Source organism: Denticeps clupeoides, chromosome 15 (assembly GCF_900700375.1).
Source record: "Denticeps clupeoides chromosome 15, fDenClu1.1, whole genome shotgun sequence".
Lineage (NCBI taxonomy): Eukaryota > Metazoa > Chordata > Actinopteri > Clupeiformes > Denticipitidae > Denticeps > Denticeps clupeoides.
The window spans coordinates 12663109-12688504 of NC_041721.1; the positions used below are offsets into that span (position 1 = coordinate 12663109).

Genomic DNA, 25396 nt, shown 5'->3' on the forward strand with positions numbered 1-25396 from the left:
ATTGATTTTGTTCTTTTTTTCCTTCCACCCCCGTTTTACTGATGATCAGGTCTCCCTCTCACTCGAACCGAAGGGCCTCTCTGTCGAGTCGTTAGAAGCCACGCGTGGTGCAACGTCACACGGTCGCTGTTGCCCTGTCAGCCCACTCCCACTGCTGGCTGTCTCATGGGAGGGGGGCTGAAGGCAGCAGGTGAAGGACAAGCGACTCACGGAAGGACAAGTCCCTCATGAAAGTTACGCAGTCTTCTGTTTCCACTAATGCTGTCAATGTTAATGTGCTGTAATTAATCACATTAATTAACCAAGTTAATCTTTTGCACTGATCCCAGTGTCTTCCCAAATAATTCCACTGCATGTTCTTAGTCCCTTTAACTGCTATTGCTGAAAAAACAGCAGCAGTTTTAGTCCCATTAAAGGGAAATGAACAGACAATAGTTCTTTCTTTGGGGATTTGAAAAAGCATTTGTGACCAGAAGGTCATGGGTTCAAATCCGGTGACCAACAAGGTGCCACCAAGATGCAAAGTACGTTGCTCCCTGTCCGTCGTCTGTGGCAGTCCATCGCTCCTTCACCGATAGGGTTGAATGCCAAGGTCACATTTCCTGGTGCACTGTGCTGTGTTCACAGTGACAGATAATCACTTTTATTTTGGGTCTGAGGCTGTTAGTGTAGACATAACATGACATGAGCACTTTGCATTACGGTGCCCCACAAGGCTGTCTTTGCCAGAGGTGACACTGCTTCCAAACCATCATACAAACCTCACATTTTGTCATGAAGTTCTTAAAAGCAAATACAACCATCACAAATTACCTACTATTATTGGGCCTGTTTTTATAATCTATCGATATCACTAGCTTCCACACAATTGTTGCTGTGTCCCTTTTAGCATAAGCTGGGTCTAAGCCCAGTGAGTGGATAAGGGTGGGGGAAGAGCATGCATTTTTCATGTTCCTGAGTTTAATGTAGTGGCTGAGTGTGCAGGTAGCCAGGTGGTATGGCGGATGGTGTGTCACTTTTGGATGTGAGCATATACTGCATAATTCACATGTCAGCCCTCCTTATTCATCTCTCACTCTCTCTCTCTCTCTCTCTCCCTCTCTATGTGTCTCAGTTTCATATTCTCTTTCCATCTGTCCTTTCCTTTCTATATCTTTACAGGCTACACAGAAGGCTCTGACCTAGAGAATGTATGAAAATACAAACTGGGCTCTGTTGTTGTTATTCCGAACATGATATTGCCTATTTTGTCATTTCAAAAGCTCCAAGGTAGATAAGTGAAGCTCCGAATGTGAATGTGTTTGCATATGTGTGCACATTGTTGCGTTTTATTGTTTATGGAAGTGTGTATGTGTTTTGAAGTGGATGTGATGCGCCAATAAACATAGCCTATATATATATATATTTACACACACACACACACACACACACACACACACACACACACACACACACACACACACATACATATATACATATCTATATACATATATAAAAGCAAGCAAAACCTTTCAGATTATGTTGCATGCACTTATTTTGGCCTTGCAGAAGCACATGCCCTATTTAATACAAATGACCTGAATATTTAATCAATAATGCAAGTGGACAAACTGGATAGATTTATGACTGACTTTGACCATTTAAGCAGGTCTATAACATGTTTTAAATGGCTTTTAATGTTTCTAGTGTTTCCGTGTCTGCACATTAGTCAATGCCTATGGGCAGTTCAGAGGGCATGCAGAGCATAAGAAACCCAACCCTTACTGTGCATTTGTCAACTGGTGCTTTAAACTGACCGCCATAAAGTAAGACCCATTGGACTCCACAGATCAGCACCACAGATAGCTCCAGTGCAACTGAAAAAAAAAAAGAAAGAACATTTAACGGTTAAACAACACAATTTGCCTTCACCGCATGCCACCACACCTCTACACCTATTTGCAGAGCCCACCCGGTGCCTACTGGCAGCCCACCAGTTCGCCCCACCTCCCCATATTTCTCCTTTTATCAGACTTGAATCTGCATTAGCAATTTCCCACATACCGAGCGCCAGGCAGACAAATTAATCTCTCACATTCAGCACCGCTGGAAATGGTTTGTGTTTACGGGCAGATTTTCTGTGCCAGATCTGATATGCAAGTCCCCAAACCAACAAAACTCAAGCACACAGACACGCTAGCTGCATGCACACGGACATGCAAATTAACGCCCACCTACATGCAGGCACACACATACCGAGACATGCTCATAAACACGTGCACGCTCTGTATTTATGAAGATGTGAAAGAAGGTTCTTTTGTAGATTGTTAATGCCCTGAGGATAGTGAATTAGTCCGCTCCTTGATGTTCATCCGATCCTTACGTTTATCATGTTGTATCAGCAGAAAATTCTAAATAAACCCTTTAAAAGGCTTCTTTTAGTAATGCAGTAAATGTGCTTTTGATCTGCGAGACCAGTGGGTTTATCTCATCCTTAAAAGCCAATGCGCTAGCTGCCTGCCAAGTCTGCTAGGGTTTTTTTTTTTTGGACTGGAGGAACACAATATGCCCTCCTCATAAACTGTTCCACTAATATCTCGGAGTGGCTGGTTGTGGGAGGTTTGGGGGATTTTGTGTTATTTGTATTTTATCTGTTCAAAGGCTTTCCTGGGCACATGTACTTATTTTTTATATTTATTTTAGTTTTTAAACCACTCAACACATGGGAAGGCCAGGTTGGCCTGCAGTGTCTGATCCAGTAGAGAACTACTGTATCTGGTATGGCTCCAGGAGTTAATGCTGGCTCTCAAGGAAAGGTGCACTATGGGAAAAATAAGCATGTGCTTTTGAGAGGCTGCATGGCACCTTGGCCAGTGTTCTGCTGGGAAACCTTAGGTCAGTCATTGAGGGATCTGATGCTGTAATAAAGCATAATAATGCTGTAAATGTAAATGTAAATGCTGCCTGATAGGTGAAAGATACCAGAGTTGGCAGGTGGTCTTAATGTTAGGGCTGATCAGTGCACGAAACAGCTATCAATCAAGTTTATTATCAGCAACACGAAGCTTGCATTGCCTGATTTAAAAGCTCAGGTCTAAAAGAAAATCCTCCCACGTCATCACTACAGTTGCATGCTAATTCGTTTGGTTATTTGGCTAATCGTTGTTCAGTAATCAATACATCCCCCGCCTACCCCGGTAATTTTTTACAAATTCAAGCTATTCAAAGATTTTTCAACTTCAAAAATCTATCGAATCAAACGTTCTCCCCGTGAAAAGTGAAGATATCGGGTCTATAGTAAATGCATAGCGTTTGCGATCTGACCCCTGCACCGGTTCGGTTTGTGCCTCATGAGACGCCGTAAACCCGGAAGCGTGGTGACCCGGAGAAATGTAAAAATAAAACTGTAAGAGTTTTTTTTCTTCTCCTTTTCTGTTCTCCTTTTGCCTTTTTTTTTACAGTAGCCACGGCTGCGGTATCGTGTCGTTCGCGGTTTATAATTAATATTTTCTCCCGGCTGCACGCGTTTGTTAGGATTGGTATAAAAGTGGCATCTCGCCTGCTGACTGGTCTAAAACTGCCACATCGATCGGAGCAGCTCCAGTTATGACTTACTGAGTTTTTAAAAAAATGGTCTGGAACATATATTTTATTTACCAGCCTTCTTAAAAACTTTAAATTCTGGACTGTGTTGTTTATAATATGATAAAAAATAACATTATCACTTATCAATAATGTGGTTCGTTTTTTCTCATTATATGAAACTGTAAGCTGACGTGTTTTCTTTTTAGTTAAATTAGTACAGTATGGCATCATTGAAGAAACTTCTCTGTTGTCATATTTTTTTTAGTGTCTGAAGTTGGTTGAAGCATGGCGTAAACTGCATTGCTGACGTGTGGGGTGTCCCCGCCGTCCCCCACCAGATCCATGTCACCCGCAGACATGGCCGATATGGAAGAAGGAGGGGAGGAAGCGAAGAAGCTGGACTCTGTGCGCTGCTTGGGTTACCTGTCCAGTCTGAACCTCCTGGTGGCGGTGTGCCTTGGGATGTACGTGAGGTGGGAGAAGACGTTGGAACCCACTATCCTCGTCATCTTCATCCTTGGCCTGTTCGTCTTGGGAATAGCCAGCATTCTTTACTACTACTTCTCCATGGAATCGGCCAGCCTGAGCCTTTTCCATCTCTGGTTCGGCTTCCTCCAGGGACTCCTGTGCTTCTTGAACAGCCCTCTTTTGGAGGAGGACGTGAAGGAGGAGGCCACTAACTACCTGCTGCTGGCCAGCGTGGTGGCACGGACGCTGTGGGCCCTGACAGAGCGAATCAGCGGCAGCGCCCGTTACCAGCCCACCTTGCTAACCTCAGATGAATTTCTGGAGCTGCTGGGATTTGGCGTAGCCAGCATCATCATGCCACTCGACAGGTCCCTCCCGCTGTTGGCCTTGGTGCTGGCGCTGGGAGCCACCATCGTGGACCTGCGCATGAAGTCACTGATGGCCCTGCCCAACATGACCTGCCTGGCTATAGTGACATCGATGGCCTTGTTCAAGGCCTTGAACATTCAAGCCAACCCCTTTGCATTGGGCTGCTTTCTCGGCCGGCTTGTCTGTGACCCGCTGCTGGACGTCTACTTCAACGGCCTCACTGCGCCACAGCGCTGGCTGCCTTTCCTTTCTTTGGGCCGCCTGTGGAGGAGACTGTCGCTGCTGCCGTTGGTGTTACTGGAGGTTGCCTTCTTCACCCTCTGTGCCCTTACGCTGGGCCGCTTGGAGCCACTATGGTACCTGGTGATCCCCGGCTTCTGCCTGTTTGGCCTGTTCTGGATGCTGTGCCACGCGGCCTTCCTGGTGACCCTGTGGGGCTTCCACACCAAGCTGAACGAGTGCCAGAGGGTCCATCACGCGCAGAGTTCCGAGCGTCGGCGATTGCACCACGTAATGGCGGCCAGGGGCATGAGGCACTTCTGCATCATCTCAGAGCGCCTGGTCCTCTTCAGCTTCATCTCCACAGTCATACTGGCAGCTGTGTCATGGCAGGTAGGACACCTTCAACTATGGACTATGCATCTCGATAACATAAAATTGAGACCCAACAGCAGATCTTTCACTCACCTCTCAATTGATGGGCTTTTTATATTCTTCGATAAACAAATGATCAGAACTGATTCAAAGTTCGTGTTGTCATGAAAAGCTTTCATTAACTACAATAGAAAAAAAACGAAATAATGTTACAATAATGCTAAACAAGTGTCTACACTGAATAATACAATAAACTAAAATAATAAAATAATAAAATAAAGTGAAGTGATTGTCACATGTGATACACGGTGCACACAGTGAAATTTGTCCTCTGCATTTAACCCATCACCCTGAGTGAGCAGTGGGCAGCCATGACCGGCGCCCGGGGAGCAGTGTGTGGGGACGGTGCTTTGCTCAGTGGCACCTCAGTGGTACCTTGGCGGATCGGGATTCGAACCGGCAACCTTCTGATTACGGGGCCGCTTCCTTAAATGCTAGGCCACCACTGCCCCTCTGAGTTCACATTAAAACCAGTTCACATTAAGACCCAGCGCTCAGCAGTCAACACTAAAACAGGAGGGCCAAGTTGAGCTGAACATCTAATCAGTGTGAATTCAGTGATGATGGACATGGTATGGCTGCAACAGAAATAGAAAGGCTGTTGCTGTATAGCTGTATAGTAAATGTTTGGGCCCTGTTTTTATCACTGGATCTAAAAGGCCTCAGGAATACCCAGAATGTCTGTAAAAACATTAATTTCAGAAAACATATGAACCCTACTTAAAAGCTTTTATCATTATTTGTCATTTTATTTCATATTCTTTACACATAGATGATTACAAGCCTAAACTTTAACACCATTGATTACTTTTTCTAACAAATTTTCTCCAGTTCATCCAGTTGAGTGCCGGTTTAGCTGCATGCCAGACATTATTACTTTATTAAAACAAACTTGGAAATGAGGGCATAGTTGTGGTGTTTTGGGGAGCTACGTTGTTCAGCCAGTCGGTTTGGTTGCTGTTAATACATTAAAATGAAGTTAAGTGTGTATGCTGCGTGCTGAGTTTGTTTTTGCAAAGAGCATCTTCAAACTGCCAAAGCAGAGCTTTTTCCTCTCTCTCTCTCTCTCTCTCTCTCTCTCTCTTTTTCTATTTTTCTTTGAAGGCCCAGAAAGTGGTTGATCTACATTGATTTGTGCTTTCTTATGATCTCTTGCAGCTCAGTAATGGCTTGTTCATGGGCGTGTTACTGGCAGTGTTGCCGCTGGAGTCTCTGGCTCACGGCCTCTTCCACGAACTGGGCAACTGTCTGGGAGGAACCTGCGTGGGTTACGCCGTAGTCACCCCTGCTGGCTACTGCAGGTACACAGAACACAGACAGTCCTGAATGTTCACTTCTTCTATTAACTCTTGCAGCCACCCCCACCCCCTCCAAAATAAACTCCATAGACCCCAATTTTATATTGGAATAATTAATTTTAGGAGCCTACTAAAGGCTTCATTCAAGATGTACTTTGTACCCCCAGTTCTGGCAAAAACTGCAATGCCACTAGATGTTACACACTATAATAAACCTCTTAAAGAGTGTGAAAATAATAACTACATGGTTTTATTTCTTTGTATTATCGACTAAAACTGTGCATTTCAACTTTGCCAGTGCTGAATGAGATATTAGACCTCATTTTTTATTGTGTTTGTGTATGTAAACTTTAGTAAAAGTTAGGGACAGTTCATTTCACAATAATTTGGAAAGGTCAAATAAATCTGCTTTGTCCGTGAAGGTGAACATGCACAGCCTGTAAGGTTTCTGGTGCTGTACACACTCTTATCAGGTTTTTGGGGGACTTCTGTCAACGAGTTTAAGTGGTAGAAGTTGCCAGACACACCATAACCTCTGCATGGCTGTAATTGCTAATAATATGGCCACAAACGCTTTTTCTGTTGGTACTTTAGATTCCCTGCATAGTCTGTAGATAGGTATATATTTGTATTTTCAGTCTAGCTGTTTCTATGTATAAAAAAGCTTCTGTTTTGAAGGTGTTATTGTCAACCTCCCTACAGCAAGAAATAACTGAGACATCATCTGATGTGGACTGAATATTTCAGTCCAAACTGCGAAGCCTTCCCAGAATCTTTAAAACACAGATATTTCTTGAAAGGTTGGCTTGAGCTGCCATGACATGCAGCACTAAATGGAATTTAAAAAATAAAAAAAACTAGTTGCAGTTAATAAAGATGGGACCTAACATCTGAGGCCTGGCAGGACTGGCCCCTGTTGCGTGATTGGTGGGGAGGGTGGTAATTGAGCATGCAGGGCCACGGCCCACGGTCCTCAGTATTCCACTGGTGTGGGTAGAGCAGCTCGGTGGGGGAGCCTGCGCATGAGGAGAATACAGCAGGGTGTAATCAGCAGTGTGATGGATCCACATCATGTTTCCACAATGATGAGGGCCTCTCAGGGAGACGAGAAGAGAGAGAAAGGGAAGACCGGTGGGCGTGGAAGTGTGGAGATCAGAAGAGAGAGGAGGAGACAAAGAGGGAGGCTAATTGCTCCAAGGGAGGGAGATTGAGACAGAGGGACTGAAAGAGGTTCATCTGTTAGTTTAAAACAGTACAGAAACAGTTTTTATTCTATTATCTTTCCTTTGACAACAACTTTAAATTGTATGCCAATATTTAGAGCATTTAGAGAGGGTGGTATATGGGAAGTACAGAAAGATCTCAAGAGAGAAGTAAAGAGACGCCGAGAGCCCTCCTTCCAATTACTGACTTACTGGTCTGTCATTTAAGACCATGTAACCCCAAAAAAATGGTGCTGTGTGAGTATACAAACACACAGAAACATGACAAACTAAAACGATGAATAAATTAAATATATAATATGAATTCATTAAAAAGTTGATTCCAATGATTCACTGTTCATGTTTGGGCCATTATAGTGATCTTTGCTGCTGAGATCTTGTACTAATCCATTTAAAGATTTGAAAGCCAGCAGCAATACTTTGAAATCAATTCTAATTCTAAAAAATAGGTATCCAAGCTGGTGAGTCTTCTGTTTTTAAACATCATGCCATAAATTCAAATCCATAAAACCTAAAAAAAAAAAAAAAAAACCTTTACCAGCTGGAAAAGGGAAACAGAATGCTCCCTTTCTCTAAAACAGTAGTGCAAAATTGCTATAAGTATGTAAATTTGAAGCAAGCAAGCAGCCATGCCAGTGTTAAATCGTTTGGAAAAATACGTTTCCCCCAAGCAGCCACATGGTATCAGTGCATATCAGGTGATCATGTGAAGGACTGACGGAGCAGTCTTGGAGGATAAGGGTGAAGCAAAATACATGAATTGGTTGGCGTGGTCGTGGACTAGCAGCTATTTATGACGTTTGATTATGATGATTGTTGGTACTGGAGCCAGTTCCTAGTCAGATGATCAGTTGACCTTGGGTATTATCTATAGACCCCCTGGCCCATACTCTGCTTTTCTAGGTGATGTCTCTGATTTCCTCTCCAAAATTGTGGTGGACTATTATAAGATTATCCTACTTTGTGACTTCAACGTTTCTGTTGACAAGTTAGATGATCCCTTAAACAAAGTTTTTACTTCTATTCTTGATTGATTTTGTGTCACCCAAAGTGTGTCAGGCCCTGCCCATAACTGTAGACACACTCTTGATCATGTTTTTAGTATTCGTATTGTAATTGAGAACCCGATTGTCCATCCTCATGTTTCGCTTCTCTTAGACCATTTTTTGTTCACAGTTAATGTACGCCTAGTATCTTTCACTTTGAGACCCACAAAATACTGGGAGCCGTGCATATTCACTAATTCCATGTGTACAGAATTTATTCAACATCTGATTTACCAGATTCTACAGATGACCTACAGAGTAACAGACAACATGGCTCAAGTTAAAAAGAAATGCATTCATGTTCAAAAGAAGGCTCCATGATACAACAACCATGCCTGTCAACTCAAACAGGACTCACCCAGATGAAATATTGATGAAGTATTGAAAGCTCTTTTCTCTGCTAGAGCTGCTCATCTTTGATAGAAGAAAACTTTACTATATTTTTTGCGCAGACGCTTTTATCCAAAGCGACTTACAGGAGGAAGACACCTCTTGTTCGAAAACAAGAACCATCCTCGGTTCTTGCTTGACTACCAAGAGCTAATGATAATTGCATAGCGCAATCACCAGCAGCACTTTTATGGATTACTTTGACAATAAGATCAACCAGATGAGACATTTATTTGCCCCGATTACACTCTTTGAACTTGTTGCCTTGGTCACCTCAAGTAAGCCATCAACCTGTATCCTCAACCCTGCATGACCACTGAAGGAGCTACTAACTATGTTAGGTGAATCAGTCCTGGGCTTAATCAACTCATCCATTGGTCTAAGATATGTTCATTTATGTCTACATACAGCTGTTATTAAATCAGTGTTTAAGAATCCTACACTTAATCCTGGGGTTTTATCGATTTACAGACCTATTTCTAACCTTTCATTAATGTCCAAAATCCTTAAAAACGTGGTAGAACAACATTTTTTTTTGACCCCAAGTTGGGTCTGGTTTTAGAACCATAGTACAGAAACTGCCCTGCTGAAGGTATTAAAGGACCTTCTTTTATCTCCTGACCAGGACTTTATCTCTTTGCTAGTGCTCTTAGACCTTAGTGCAGTCTTTGACACCATAGACCATAACATTCTACTAAATTGGCTTGAAAAAAGTTATATTAGAATTGTAGGGAGATTAGGGGGAGTTTTTATTCCTTGCCACTGCTGCCTCTAGCTTGCTCACCTGGGGTTTTGAGCACTGTTTTAATTGTTTGGTTCTTTGTGACAATGTACATTGTAAACAGTGGCATAGAAATAAAGATTGATTGATTGGTAGTAAGTGGGGTTTGAACCTGTGACTTTGTGGTCTTCTGGGTCACTGGCATGTGTCTTACACACTAGGCTACCACCCTTTTTCCGCACATCACACTTCTGTTATTGCACTGGTTAATGTGCTTCTTTAACACAGCTGGTGTCTGTTAATAAACCAGTAATAAACACTGATCAGTCATATAATGGTAACATTTTTTATTGATTTTATAGTGCTTGCCTAATCCATTGTGCAGATTATTAACAGGGAATTTTAAACAATTCCTGGGTGCTGGGGAAGGGGCGGAGCTGAGAATATTCCAAATGGCATTGAGGCAGAGGTTAGAATAGAATATGAATTATTATAAATGGCAAATGTTTGTGAATATTGATTAATTGTCTGTTTCATAAATGGTATGTTCAAGGCCTATAAAGACTGGTCCAAGTTTTTAGTCAAGAGAAGAGATTAGAGTTGATTAGCAAATTTAAAGAGATCGACTTACACTTTATTATTTATATTTTTAAAAATGTATTTATTGACATTTTAAAAATATAATTTCATAAATTTTGTCTGCCTCCGTACTGCATCCAGTGTTGTGTTGTCTTCCCTGCCACCATTACCGCTCTGCTGTCCTGTGCAAGGGGCGCCCTCCTTACACCTTCTTATTAGTCTTATCCATGTACAGTTGCACCTTTCGTCTGCTTATGTTTTTTTTCTCCATTATCTCTTTCTGCTCTTAGTGCTGACGGACAGCCAGCTCTGCTCTCCCCAGAGGCTGTGCAGGATCTAAACCTTCGCTCCACCGCCACCCTGACCGCCGTGCAGCGCCTCTTCTCGCACCACCTGATCGACTCGTTCGGCTGCGACTACTCCACCAGTGGCCTGAGCCTGGATTCGCTACAGACCAAGCTACGCGCCTTCCTGGAGCTACGCACGGCCGATGGCCCCCGTCACGACACCTACCTGCTGTACTACAGCGGCAAAACGCTCCGTACTGGAGACTGGGCCCTGGCAGGTGAGATTAACTAAGACACATACACAGGACTGGAGACGGTACGGTCCTGGCAGCTGAGGTACGCCTTCAACCCCATGGAAACATAGACTCCCTTTAACTCCCTTTAACTTGTACTTGAAGACAGACATCAAAAATTACATCTAGTACTAAAGCAAGCGTGCAGACAGAATATCAGGAATTCTGATTGCTGAATCAATTTAATATGAAAGAGCAATCTCTTTCATATGGCACCACAGACATTACCCCCCCTTGATTTTTTTTGGTTTTAAATGTGGCAGATATTTAATTTCTTAACCACATCTGTATCTGTGTATGTGCGGCTGTAGCAAAGCATGAAATGAGTAATAAAGGCCCATTTTAAAGAATTGGAAGGCACATTGGTAGTCATCCAGGGTGAGCTACTACTCCTCATCCTGAGCAGTATCCCTAACGCCCCCCCACCCCCCAAACTCTAAAGAAATATCTTACCTTGGCGCCATCGCTGCTCTGCAGTTAATCTCCCTGTCTGTATGTCTGCTCTGGGCCGCGGTCCCGTATTAATCCTGCTGAGGGATGCGCCATGTCATAGTCTGTGTCAGAGTGTTTGATCAGAGGAGGCCCCGTAAAAAACGGCCAGGTCCTTGGAATCAACAACGGAGAAGGGTCTGCTCACAGACCCTTCTCTCTCTCACACACACACACACACACACATACACACACACACACACACACACACTCATTAACATGGATTGTAATGTCTCTTATTAAACTACATCAGTATAAAAACACAGTTCTGTAAACACTTCAGTACAGGTCATATAAGGCCCACGTCCACATGAAAATGCTTTTCTCTAAAACGGGTTCCTAAAAGACTCCACATGGGAGCGTGACCTGAAATGTAGTCATCCACACGGAGACGCGGAGAATAGCCCAAACGCTGCTTTAACCCACCTCCACAATTCTTAAGTGGTGCTGGAACTCCCCAATATCATTAGAAATGTGGGGCAGTGGTATTCAGAGGGTTGCCGAATCCTTTCATGGCTTCCCAATGCTCCGTCAGGGGATGAGTTAAAAGCAGAGACCTAATTTCACTCTGTGCACTGGGTGCTGTGCTGTGTCACACGTGGCAACTCACTTTCTCGTAGTTGCTTTATGCTGCTGCAGCACGTCTATGGACGTGTTATCCGCCATTGTTGTATGTATGAAAATGCCATCCCAGATCACCCGAGGGCTCCACAGACTGTCGACACTTTTAAACGTGGCCTGAAAACGCAACTTTTCCAATCTTTTTCTCTGTAGCACTGTAGATTTGTTTGAAAGGAAGGTGCATTATAAATAAAATGTATTATTATTATGACACATTTGGGGTTATAGGTCAGGTTGAAGGTCATGTCAGCGTTTTCACAAAAAAAGCAGCTTTCGCATCCACATGGATACGCAGAATAGAGATATTAACTCTGGAACCTGTCTTAGAAAATATCGCTGACACTTGGCCAGATCAGATATAAATTCTAATGTAGACTGGGCCCAAGACAACTTATTGTGGTTGAGTCCAGTAAACAGAATAATATAAAAGGATAATATATTCCCAACTCCATCTCGAGCCAGGTTTGAATTGGGGATGTGCTCTGTGTTTCTAGGTGGAGACACCCTGCGCCTGGATCAGCTCTTGGACTGGTGGAGGGAGCGCAACTCCGGCTACTGCTCCCGCCTCATCCTGGTGCTGGACACGGAGAACTCGCAGCCCTGGGTCAAGACCGTCCAGCGCCTGGAGGGCCTTTATGTGGCTGTGCAAGGGGCTGACCTGAGCTCGATCCGCTCCGGCGCGGAGGGTGGCAACACTGCTCCCCGCCTTGGTGACTTCACCTCCGAGTGGGTCGAGTACAACTGCAGCGCGGAGAGCGGAGCTCAGTGGTCAGACATGGGGCGGGGTGTGACTGCCGTATACGGAGTGTCCAAACACTGGAGCGACTACACACTGCACCTCCCCACCGGCAGCGACGTGGCCAAGCACTGGAAGACACACTTTCCTCGTGTCACCTACCCACTGGTGGCCGTGGCCAACTGGTGCTGCGGCCTGAACCTGTTGTGGGTGTGCGGCATGTGCCTTCGCTGCTTTCGCAGGCTCAAACTGGCCTGGTTCCCCCCATCCGTGCTGGACACTGGCCAAGGCATCAAACTGGTCCGTTCCTGACCTGCCAACTGGCCCATGCATCATTCCAGTTAAACTGTCTCTAGGCCCCAACGGTACGCCTTTGTTTGCAGTATACTTCATGTAATCCTCTATTCGTCCCCCAGCCTTCTATTGTTATGGCTTGTTTTGACAGCCGTTGGATTTTCCAAGCTTTAATCTACTATCATCTGCAGTTTAGATCCATCTGTTCTATTCAGATGCTTTTATTCCGGTTAATGCCATTGGCATATTAATCTGGCCTTGCCTTTGATCCAGGTGTATGGTCTTTTCTAGTATAAAACATGCAGTGTTAAAAACAAGGTATGCGTGTTTTATGAACATGCACACATACTGAGTCACGTTTTTTAACATCCAAATCCAATATCTAATATATAAAGTGCCACAATCGAATTGTATTATTGTTGTTGTTGTTGTTATTGTTATTATTATTATTATTAAGAGGTGTGTGCATAGCATATAGGAACCTGGGCCATTATTTTCAGTTCTTGGCACGTTTGAAGATCTGTTAAAGTGTTTTTCTTTTCTTTCCATAGAGCCTTCAAAAGGCGAGTGTTTAGCTAACCTTTTCCATCGTATGAGAGGACTTCATCGCTGACCTAGCTTTAGTTTTCCGTAGAGGCCTTCGTGCAGTTCTGGGATATTTTTATGCCTTGTTATCTTTTTACACTCAGATGCCTCATGGGATTTTTTCTCAAGTCTTGTCATGTATGGTTTGACCTTTCAAAATGCCTTATCAAAACTATGCAATGGAGAGAATAATAAAGAGTTTATGTATATACGGTTGTGCTATAATCCATATGTTCAGTGCCCTTCACTTGCTTATCAGTTTATGTGATTGTGCTTATTATCTTGCTCACATATTAATCAGATATTAGTCATTATACACCCTGCCCAGTATTTGGGCTTCAACCCCCACCTGACCATTGTGTTAAAATCCCCAGTGGAATGAATATTGACGATTCTTCACAACCCTAAAAGTCTTGACGAACTGTACTGTATGTTCCAGTATTTTTGCCTGTATTTTTTCTTTGAGAACATCATCTAGTGTTCAAAATTGAATAAGACGTGCAGAAAATGGTCATGGCCAGATCTTGCAATCTAGTTCTTCCAATAATATTTTTCTAGCTGTCGTTGTACATCACCAGGTAGCTCCTGCTGACACTTGATGATTTAGCGTCACGTCACACAATCGCGTTTCTAGACGAATCCATCAGCACTCCGGTGAGAGCGGCCTATGGCTTTTATCAACCTGTCAAGATCCTGCGATCGGTCAAATACTAGCTCCTATGCGGCTCATTCGGCTACTTTCAGCTCAATTTTTTACTTTCTTAAATCTCAAATGTCCTCGTGTTGATATGCGAGTCCCTTCGAAGTGACATCGCCCTCATCATCCACAGTCCGTTGCAATCACGCAGCGCGCTCTCACCTTGGCTTAGAGGCTCTTCAAAATCTGCCAATGTCACGCCCAAGCAAAGGTTGCCGCCAGGCAAACTGTGAAATTATGCTGATGACTGCAGGCTGATTGCCTGCTCTCCTCATGCACTCAGCATGATTTTGACTGTCTCCAAGTGTCTTGGTTCCTGTATCGTTTCTAAAATTGAAAAAGATTGAAAAGCAAGCTTTAAATATTTTTTGCAATCTGCCGTCAGCCATCCTTGACTCCAGCCATGAGTCTGTAGATGTTAACTTTTACGTCAGGAAGTGTTACTTTATCGCCCATTTATAATTTAACATAAATTCAAATATCTACAAAACAAAAAGCTTTAAAATTATTCTGTGATTTTTGTTTCTTCAATATATTCATCAACAATCTCACATAATATATCCATAGAAATCATTGAAAAACTGAACTATGGTTGAGACCTGAATGATAAAAAGAGGACAAAACATAGAAGTGCCAAGGCCTCCATGCAACTGAAGTATGCATTTTTTATGCATTAATATTTAAGCACAATTATTTACATGTCCCTCGGTGGGCCTTTCACTAAATTGACATTTTTTTAAATATATGATCATGTGTCATATAAAGAAAAAATAATGATATAATAATGACATAATAATGATTCACACCCAAAAATTCTGAATGCAGTCTATAAGACCAGGAGGTCAGGTCAGATGGAGATGACACTCACTTTATTTTCCCTTATTTATCTGACTGGTTATTGTGACATGAACTAGGCATGGAACAATAGGAGCCACATGAATGTGGAAAAGGCTTTCCATGCACCCACCCATCCATTTATTTGTGAAGCTTTTTATCCAGGTCAGGGTCATGGAGCCTAGCTTACTGAACCAAGGACACAAGGCGTTAATATCTGCAATGGATAAAGACTTTGACAATTATGCAATAGAGAGCTCCCATAAATCTTTAGAGCATTACCTTAAGGTTTAAAAAAAATGTATTGCATTGGCTTTAAGTGCAATTTTTATAAATGCTCAAAAACCAAGCGGAAGCTTGTCTACTCAGAAGGTCCTACTCCTGAGAGCAGGACAAGGAAACATTCAATATATTTTAGTCCCCATGTCTCTGTGTAAAAGCTTTCAAGATCCATTTTGATGCATTTTATTGACTCAAGTCAATGGGTCAGTGAACTACTTGTGGGAAAAAAGTATCCAGCATATGCTTCACCACAGTCTCCTTGTAAAAATACAGAGAGCTTTTTTTTTATTAGGCTTAGGAGGGGAGTGAAACATTTTCCTGGATAAGGTCATGGATTAATGTATACTTTATGTATACAGCAGAAATCATTTATGAGTAGATTAGATTAGGAGTAGGAATCATCCTCCAAACTGGATTAGGTAATAAAAGAGCGTTTGCCTTCCCTCTGCCTGTGGACAGTCTGCTGAGTCAGAACCTGCCATAAGATGACACGTGCTCATACACAATCATGCAGGAAGGTTACCCATCATGCCCCACTGGCCAGCCAAGGTTTCTCTTCATTGAAAGGGCAATTTGGTCAGGTCAGTTATTGCTAGCATAAAATAAATGGAGCCAATGCATCAACAAAGTTCATTCAAATTTCAAAACGAAAAATTAATAAAAAGTGGTATTTGATTGCATTTGTATATTAATGTGTGTGTGAAAGGTGTGTGGACTGTATTTGGTGGAGTGTATAGGTCACAGACATAACATTTCATAACGCCTGAAAATAATCCCATTAACAATGTAGCTATGGCCCCACCCAATCAATCACTCAGATTCCATGACCACTTAGTCCTACTCAGGGTCGTGGCTACCGGAGATCGCAGGTCAGGGACTCACCCATGGCACACACACTTACACAGCATTCACACTCACTGAAAATCTATGCTAATAATCCATTGTATTTTGAAAACTAGTAGTTGATGAACATTAATGAATAAAATGAAAATACATTATAGTGTTGAGCAACATAACACAAAACATAAATTTCAGGAGTAATAGTGCTCTTATTGGATGAACATTATTGGACGTTTCCATTAGAATGCATTTTGACACATTCTTGTTCATAAATAAATGAGCTAAAGAATGAGTTTGTATCATTCATCTAGAGGCCATTTGTTGAGAACATACAGGTGACGAGGAGGAATGAGCAGTCAGCTGATCACCATCTGGTGGTGAGCCGGACTGGACATCAGGGGATATCGCCAGAGAGACCTAACAAACCCAAACAAACCCAATTTCCAGAATTTCAGCCCCATCACTGACACTTCCCATTACTCATGTCTCGGAATTACGGAGGATGAATGGTTTTGCAGCTGCTGGGAGCTGTGGTCAGAAGCAACCTGGGCCTGACTTTGTGGCAAGCCAAGAACCTGATTGTGGTGAGGGAGACTCTGAGAAAAGGAACTCAGAGTTTCTGGAATAATCTGGACTAAGCATTTTGACAGTGGATGATTTCTGCAGGGATCATGATGGATTTTTTTTTTACACAACAGTCAATAGATCTCAAACCAACTCAAAACCTATTGAAGATTTAGGAAGGACATCCTCAAAACACCACGTGAGGGAATTAACTTATGCACCAAATGTGTCCATCCCTCCATAGATTTGGCCTGGGCGACATAGTGGGGCGGGTAGCATTGAAGACTCACACATCCAAGGTTTGAGGTTCAAATCTGTGTGTGTTTTGCATGCTTGCTTGCCACATGTTTGCATGGATTTCCTCCAGGCATGCTCACTACGTGGATTGGGTGCAATAGTAGGATTCAGCTATAGAATTTTCTCAGGGTTGTGCATGTTTTAATTGAATTTGCAGAAGCAGATTTCATTGGTTTCGTTGTTATGATCTATCCACTAACTAACGCATCCATTAGTAGTTACGTGTTTTGTCTATCACTCTATTAATGAAGTCTAACAGGAGTAACTTGTTCTGTATTACTAGGAGGTTTGGGGGACGACCACTTCCCAGTTCTGATATGACTATTGCTGACCAGCTATGATTTGTGTGGTACCTTTCTTATCAATTCCACATCGTTGTTAATCATCTAGAACTCTGTAGATTCGCTTAAAAAGAAAAGAAAAAAATGTATTAACTTCTCTGCTTTATATTAAAAATATTTTATTCATGGGTTCAGCTTTGGAGGCCTGATGGCTGTAATGCATATTTTCTCCCGGGCTGTTTGCTGAGGCACACCAGCAAAATGCTCTCAATGATGATTTATTTCCCAGATTTTCCAGCGCCTCATTATTGGAGTGCATTAGCTCATTGTCCGCTGCTGATGTCAGCGGGGCCCCAGGAGGCCCTGCTGGAGCCCGTTTGATTGCTGCCCTGCAGGCTGGCCCTCGCAGCAGACTGCCTCGGATGGAGGAATGGGGCCCAGGAAGGGGGTGGGGGGGGTTCTTGGGAGGACTGGAAGGTGGATGCTGGGTGGGTAGATGCTTGGGCAGGAGGACAGTGACTCGGGTGCCCCCGACTGTGAGGATTATGACGGGCCCTGGTGTTGTATAGAGATGGGTGCAGTTTGCCTGGGGACTAAAGAAATATCTAATATGTACACACAAGCACACACACACATACCTTCAGTGCACGGCTTGGACCAGGACTCCGCTCCTGCCTCATTCGTTCTTTTTCGCTGCTGGGCAATTGGGCAGCGGCATGGAATAGCCTAATTTAGAAGCAGATGACAGTGACTGTGCCTGGGTATGTTTGTGTGTGTGTTTGCACAGAAGGGAAAGAGACAGAAATCGGCAGGAAAGATAGGACAGCAAAGGATGAAGGCAAGATATTCTTTTTCCGGCTGCATGGTACAACACGTCTGAGAAACTCATGAGCTGAACTGGACCCATTAACACCACTCCATTCGTACTGTTTTCTACTCAAACTGAGGTAGGGTGGTGGGGTGGGGCGGAAACATTTTTATCCCTCCTGATTACACTTTGTAATGCATTAAAGCCAAAGAGCTCCCTCTATTGGTGTGGGCTTTTTCAAGATTTGACCTTCTGTGCAGAGACAGAGCAGCAAGAGACAAAAGACCAGGGGTCAGTAAAATGTGTCCCACCTCTTCGACAGGAGCATAATTGCTGGGGAGCTGTGCAGTTAAACAGAGGATGAACTCACTTCCGTGAATCTGGTTTCCACTGAAGGCAGGCTCATTTTTCAAACATGACCCTCCAATTCTCTGGAAGGCTCCCTGCGATGGTACAGCCCTCGTTGCTAAGCAGCTGGCTCAGGTTGAGCTATTTTAATGGCCAGCACTAGATCTCACTTCATTTAATTACATTCGCACAGGCTTTGGCTATGGCATCCTCTGTCTCGAGATCCTAGGCATTTTAAACAAGAAACATTATTCAGTAAGTACAGTGTATGTGTAGTTTTATGAAGAACTTTACTGTGTTTATGGTTTTCAAGCACCTCAAACCTGTTCTTCGTTCTTGAGTATTTACAATACTTCCATTAGTATTTGTATCTATTCCTCGTAACATTTTTTAACTTATTCGAATTTTGAATATAGCACTTTAATATTAGAAGTAATCTGTTCATTCTTTTAATCTATATATGGTATTAAGTGCAAGACGTTAGATGCAAACAAAGTGAAAAACACCAACATTTTCAAACGTTGTCATTTTATATTATCAATGAAGGAGTATTAAAAAACGGCAAACTTGCAATCGCAAATTTGTAATCATTTACACGGTGGATCAATTTCTCTTAAGGATTCTGTGAGAGTTTCATGAGGTAAAGCAGGGTATCCTGGAGCAACAGTCCTCTGTGTGGAGGCAAGGGGGAGGGGGTGGAGAGTTGTTCTGAATGATTCATGTTGATGCTCAGTCCATATTGATGCTCTGTTGAGGTGAAGTCACTTCATAAGTGAAGAAGTACACAAGGTATCTCAGGCTAGGCCACACAGGAACCTGTGGGCTTCACACTGATTTACTTACTTATTCATAACATCTGTTTCATACCTAAAGATCAGAGCAGTGAAATCAGGAACACTCGGTTGCCCCAAGGTCTTCTGCATGCTCTGGCTTCTGCAGTGGGAAGCTATTGATTCACGTAAACTCTGATTGAGGAGTTGATGCAGGGGAAAGAGCACAGACCTTCCAGCCATAAATACTACATATGAAATTGTTCGTGATTTATTTTTGAAGAACTATTCTTTTCATGAGGCCATGAACTCAAAATACAGCAGTAGTGTTAAAATGCACTTGATATTTTAATCTTGACCTTTACCTCCAAAGTGACAGAGGGGTCATAAATCAATCAAACTAACCTTTTGACATAAAGTGCATGTTAATACTACTTACAGTCCTAAAATGTTGTATGTGATGATCCATAGCATGAGTGAAACAAGCTTTTGGTTGTGATTCTGTATTTGCTTTGTCATGCTTGTTACACAGAGAGTAAAAGTTTCATGTAGCTGCATTTGTTTTTATAATTTTACCAAGAGGATTAGTTTATCCATAATTAATACGAAAGTGGCAGATATTCTTAAACCTATCATCCTGCAAAGCGATTTGCAGTCTCATTAGCGTGTGTGTGTGTGTGTGTGTGTGTGTGTGTGTGTGTGCACAAGTTGTCTGCGTGGACCATTAGCATTTCTGATACATGCACTCCACAGCCTCCTGAAAAGTGGCTGAGTAACTTAATCTCTCAGACCTCTAATTAAAACAACTCCTTGCAGACTTATGGAGAAACAGTAAATGCTTTAATTAAATTTAGAAGGGCTGCTTTTTGTGCAAGTGTTTTCCCAGATTAACATTTGTCAACCCTCTCCCTTAAACCCTGATGTTGTTTCAATTCTAAAACTAATATCCTGCACAGCCTCATTATTTGTGCTCAAATGATCAACATGCTTCTCTTACAATTTTACAGCTTTCCTTTTCAATTCAGGTTCAATTTGTGGACCTTATTAAAGACTGTCATGGGCACTGTAATCTGGTACTGACACTTTTATTGTCTCTGACATTTTATTGTTTCTGAAAACTGTAGAAAAGACTGATGTTTGATCCTAAAAGTCCACCAAAAAGTTTAATTGTCCACTATTGTTAAGAGGAAGCAAATTATCTCAAAGCGCTATAATATGTGAGGCATATACAGTACAGGCCAAATGTTTTCTTTATTTTCATGACCATTTACATTGGTAGATTCTCACTAAAGGCATCAAAACTATGAATGAACACATTTGGAGTTATGTACTTAACAAAAAGTGGAGACCTGGCCTCCACAGTAACCGGACCTGAACCCAATCCAGATGGTTTGGGGTGAGCTGGACCGCAGAGTGAAGGCAAAGGGGCCAACAAGTGCTAAACACCTCTGGGAACTCCTTCAAGACTGTTGGAAAAGCGTTTCAGGTGACGACCTCTTGAAGATCATCGAGAGAATGCCAAGAGTGTGCAAAGCAGTAATCAGAGCAAAGAAACTAGAATATAAAACATGTTTTCAGTTATTTCACCTTTTTTTGTTAAGTACATAACTCCACATGTGGTCATTCATAGTTTTGATGCCTTTAGTGAGAATCTACCAATGTAAATGGTCATGAAAATAAAGAAAACACATTGAATGAGAAGGTGTGTCCAAATTTCTGTACCTTCAGGCATACCTTCACGTCCTGAGGTCAGACAAAATACTTTCAACACTTTCGACAAAATCTGGGGAATCCGGATACCGGATTAAACATTAATGGTTTTGTGTTTAATTATTTTGAGGGGACAGCAATTTTATACTGTCATAAAAGATCTACACTGATTACTTTATAATAAATCATATACAAAAATGAGGGCTGTACCCATCTCTAACATGGCAAAAATATTCCACGTAAACTTTTTAATTGCTATATTCGGTGTTCTCACAGAAAACAACCCAGGTCTACAGTTTTCTATGCCGCTACCATTGACAGCACTCCTGTACACAAGGATGTTTGCCAGTGGCGGAAGTGCTAATGCTAAAGTTAATGCTAATGATTTCCACAAACTAACCCCTACGGTCATTTCCACAGACTAATGTATAATGTGCATTCCATTGTGATGAAACAATTCTAAGCTCATAGAATGAAAGAATGAAATGGGCCAAGTGCATTTGAACCTTTAAAAAAAGAAGCTTTAACAAGCTTTAAAAAGGAAGGACCATATTCATTTAGCGACTCAAGGCTACGGAAAACAGGACATGCAACTGGACACGCTGAAGGAATGTTAGCAAACTGATTTATGCGATCAGAGATGTGGCGCACTCCGCGTAATGGAGGTTCATGGCAGCGCGATGGAAAGCTTTTTGAACGGACAGCAGCGCTGCATTTCTGCCTGTTAAAAGCCTGAATTTATTTTCGCTCTTGTGATAAATCAGGCATGCGCAAAAAGTACATATACCAAGGTTTTTTCGGCTTAATCGACAACTTTGCCAAGCGCGTACCCACGCCGAGCACTCAAGAGTACATTTCTTTATTTGCTTCTGTTTCGCTCTGTCTTATTTTGGACGCGCCTTCGGGCGTCATGCTAGTGCCAGACTGGCTGAAGTGTGAGAACAGGCACCGCGGATGTTTCGGTCGCAACCAGCTACAATCTTAATGGCAGTTTGCCCATTCATCCGTGATGAGGGTGGAGAAATCAGACAGGCTTATTTGCATGTGCGCCTCCATCACTCCTGATTATGGCTGAAATGATTACTGGCTCTTCGCACCCAACGCGCTGATTGACCCTCTCCAAAGTTGCCCCTTGGCAGAGTTGTAAAAACTTGTCCCTCAAAGCAAAATAAGATAAAATTCACTTTTAATTAGTCAAATCAACAAAACTTGAGTATTGACTTTTTCCAAAGACTGGCCCTTTTTGATCTCCAGCATTGACAGAACTGAAAGAAAAAAGAAAAACAGCTCCATCATTAACATGCCTGTGCATCAGCCATTGCGTCTTCAAACGAATTAATGTCTTTGTGGATTGCCAAAAGCTACACAAATTCACGTCCAAAATCATTTCAAATTTAATTTACTACGTTGCCTAAAGTATCTTGCATGTTTTGGGATTACCCTCATTTGATTCAGCCTATCAGGGTGTTGTAGTCAATACAGATACAGAAACATTGTTTTTAAAAAAGAAAAAAACAGATAAAGATGTATTCTTAAAAAAAAATAATAATACAGGAAACGGTTTCGACATAAATGGTTCCATCTACGATACCCTGGTTGTAGCAGTAAACATTGTAAGAATAGGGCAGAATGACATTTATTGAAGTCATAGAGATTGCAAATATTATAAGTCCTATATCTCCATTCATACAGTCAACATACCAGTTTGGAATTGGAATGGAATGCAGGAGGTGCATGTCAGTGCTGCTACGTCTGTCCTAACAGCTGTTCACACCCCGCACGCATGTGGTGTTTATGGGGATGAAAAGGAGGTGAAACATGATAAATAGTCTTCACTGACAGTTGGCGCACTTGGCGTGGGGAGGCTAGGGTTTTGCTGATCCCTCTCGCCGCTCAGCTGTCACCTCTGTGTTACTTATTCGTGGCATCTGTGGCTTAGCCCTCAGACGTTGGCTGTAGGACACCGTGCTCAGGACCGACCTTCACAGCCAATTTAATGACGTTCCTAAACGACTCTGTAGGGTGTCATCTCCAACAATCCACATCTCTGGCTCCTAGCCACCCTCTCTCCTCCTTTTCTCTATATCCTCATCATGATGCCACTCGCCCTGTCAGCATCTGGAAAGTGGTGCAGTGGGGAACATTTGGCGTCGGATTGTCACTGCAGTGGTGCTGTTGCTGATCACAATGTTGCTTTGTCTCTGTGTTTGTAGAAGTCTCGAGCTTTCAGATGGTAAATGGGTGCCGCGCGCAGGCTAATGAGTGAACCTTTACATCTACCGCACCTCTCTGGACACCATCCATGCAGCATTGTGAGATGGAATGAGAAGCCATCAAGCTGACTCTGTCATTTTATGGCACTGACCTTTCGTGGCGCCCGCAGTCCCACTCCTGCCCACCCATCTCACACACCAACAGTTCCAAATGCATGGGTATTGTTCCCCCACTGGAATTATTCATGGGGTCTAATTGAGTGTCACTCCAAGGTTAAGTGGCTGGGTGTTTGCGGGCCACCTCTGCATGGAACGGTCATCATGCGACAGCAAAGCAAACCTGCTGGGACTGTGCCACGCAAGGTGATCAATAGGTCTCAATAAGACCTCCATGTTGAGGATGAGACTCGATTTAATTTTGCAACCTTGCTCATTTACAACAATATCGGCAGAGGGAGCATCCATAGCCACAAGGGATACTCTTTGAACTGGGGGCAAAAATTGCAAAATGTGGGTCACGACCCCCAAGTATGGTAAATGGGTAATGACATATTTCAGAGGCACTATAGCTGAATGTTACAGTCAGTAGTTTGCAAGTTTCTGAATGAAAGACATGCCAGCACATGGCATCCTGAGTCAACTACAACAGAGACCATGTTTGTGATGTCCGCTGACGCTTTAGACTTTTTGCTCAATCAAACCAACTTAAAAGGCTGAGTGGACGATGATGATATATTAATAAATTAACTCATACAGCATGTGAAGAGTTTAATTCATATCTTATTCTTATTAGGTGTTAATCTACGCTCAATTTTTTAAGATAGTTCACCATGGTCTGGTCATATGGGATGACCCTGCCAGCGCACATTTAATGCCAGTAGTGCACTGGTGAGTGGTACGCATCCATGCGACCAATCACATTAAAGGTCAGCAGAAGGGCTGGAGCAGCACGAGTGCAGTGGTAATATTATTATGCGGCATGACTGAGACCTACGCATCAAGACACTTGTGTGCACTTGACACGATGAGAAATCATGTCTGGGTGGGCGTCTCGTCGATTCACAGTATTCATTTTCGAGCAGCCATGTTTCTCGCAATATCCTTGTCTTTGTTCCTGCTGGCGTGCATGGTTGAGTGTGTCTGAGTAATAAGCTGGAACATTGCTTATACCCAAAGTGTCTTATTTGTTAGCTAATATGCAGAGAGTACACTAGAAGAGCAGATGAGTACATGTTCATACACTGAGTATTTATTTAAATACAGGAATAAAATGTTTCTTTGCTATATTTCTGTCCCCAAGAGCCATGGGTAGCTTCAGTGGTCTACATTTAACAACATTTTGCAGACGCCCTTATCAAGAGCAACTTACAATCAGTAGTTACACGGACAGTGTCCCTGGAGACACTCAGGGTTAAGTGGGGAGTAAGTGGTGTTTGAACCTGTGACTTTTTGTGGTCTTCTGGTTCATAGGTGACTGTGATACCCATCAGGCTACTACCACCCTGTTCTTTGATATTATAGTAGATGGACACCATGCTTCTGAAAGAGCTTGCCTCACCTAGTATTGTGATGATGGTGTCTATGACATAACTTTAAGCCTCTTCATAGGTGGTTGATAGAGACTCAATCATATAATTTTTGGTTTACTTTTACATCTTAGAAAACGTGCGGGCAGAAAATATACAGAATGAGCTAACCTCCACAAATGAATTCTGTTCCGTTAAGGAGTACAAAAACTTGAAGACCTACAAAACTCTCCACCCTGTCTGATCCACGTTCCCCTCTCCAAATAACCCTGTGCCATACAATAAACGTAAATCACGTAATAAGAAGAAATGGTTTTGCAATTTCTAAAAGGGCAGGGGAGTGCTGGCTGTGAATTACAGGCTACGGGATCCAGCCAAAGCAAAAGACTAATTAGAAGACATCAATAATGGGGGCAGTGGAGCACCATGGCGCAGCCATCAGCGAGGAGGTTAATAGATAAAGGGATCTTAATCCCACACACCGCAGAGCAGTGTCACTCACTCCACACACACAATTAAAGCTCACGATGCCCGTTTTTCTGGCAGGGTGAGGAATTCTAACACTGCTTTTATGGACACTCCGGACAGTCCATTATGGAAGCATCCAGA

The 25396-nt window shown here is 42.7% G+C and overlaps 1 protein-coding gene across 1 annotated transcript; it reads left to right on the forward strand.

The window, feature by feature from the left end:
• Window positions 1-3332: 3332 nt before the first annotated feature.
• tmem168a (transmembrane protein 168a) lies at window positions 3333-13794 on the forward strand. Its single transcript, XM_028955006.1, has 5 exons — window positions 3333-3385; window positions 3830-5013; window positions 6214-6356; window positions 10603-10877; window positions 12497-13794. Exons 2-5 carry the CDS (start codon window positions 3907-3909, stop codon window positions 13048-13050), a joined length of 2079 nt encoding a protein of 692 aa, XP_028810839.1. The 5' UTR covers window positions 3333-3385; window positions 3830-3906; the 3' UTR covers window positions 13051-13794.
• The last annotated feature ends 11602 nt before the right edge of the window (window positions 13795-25396 follow it).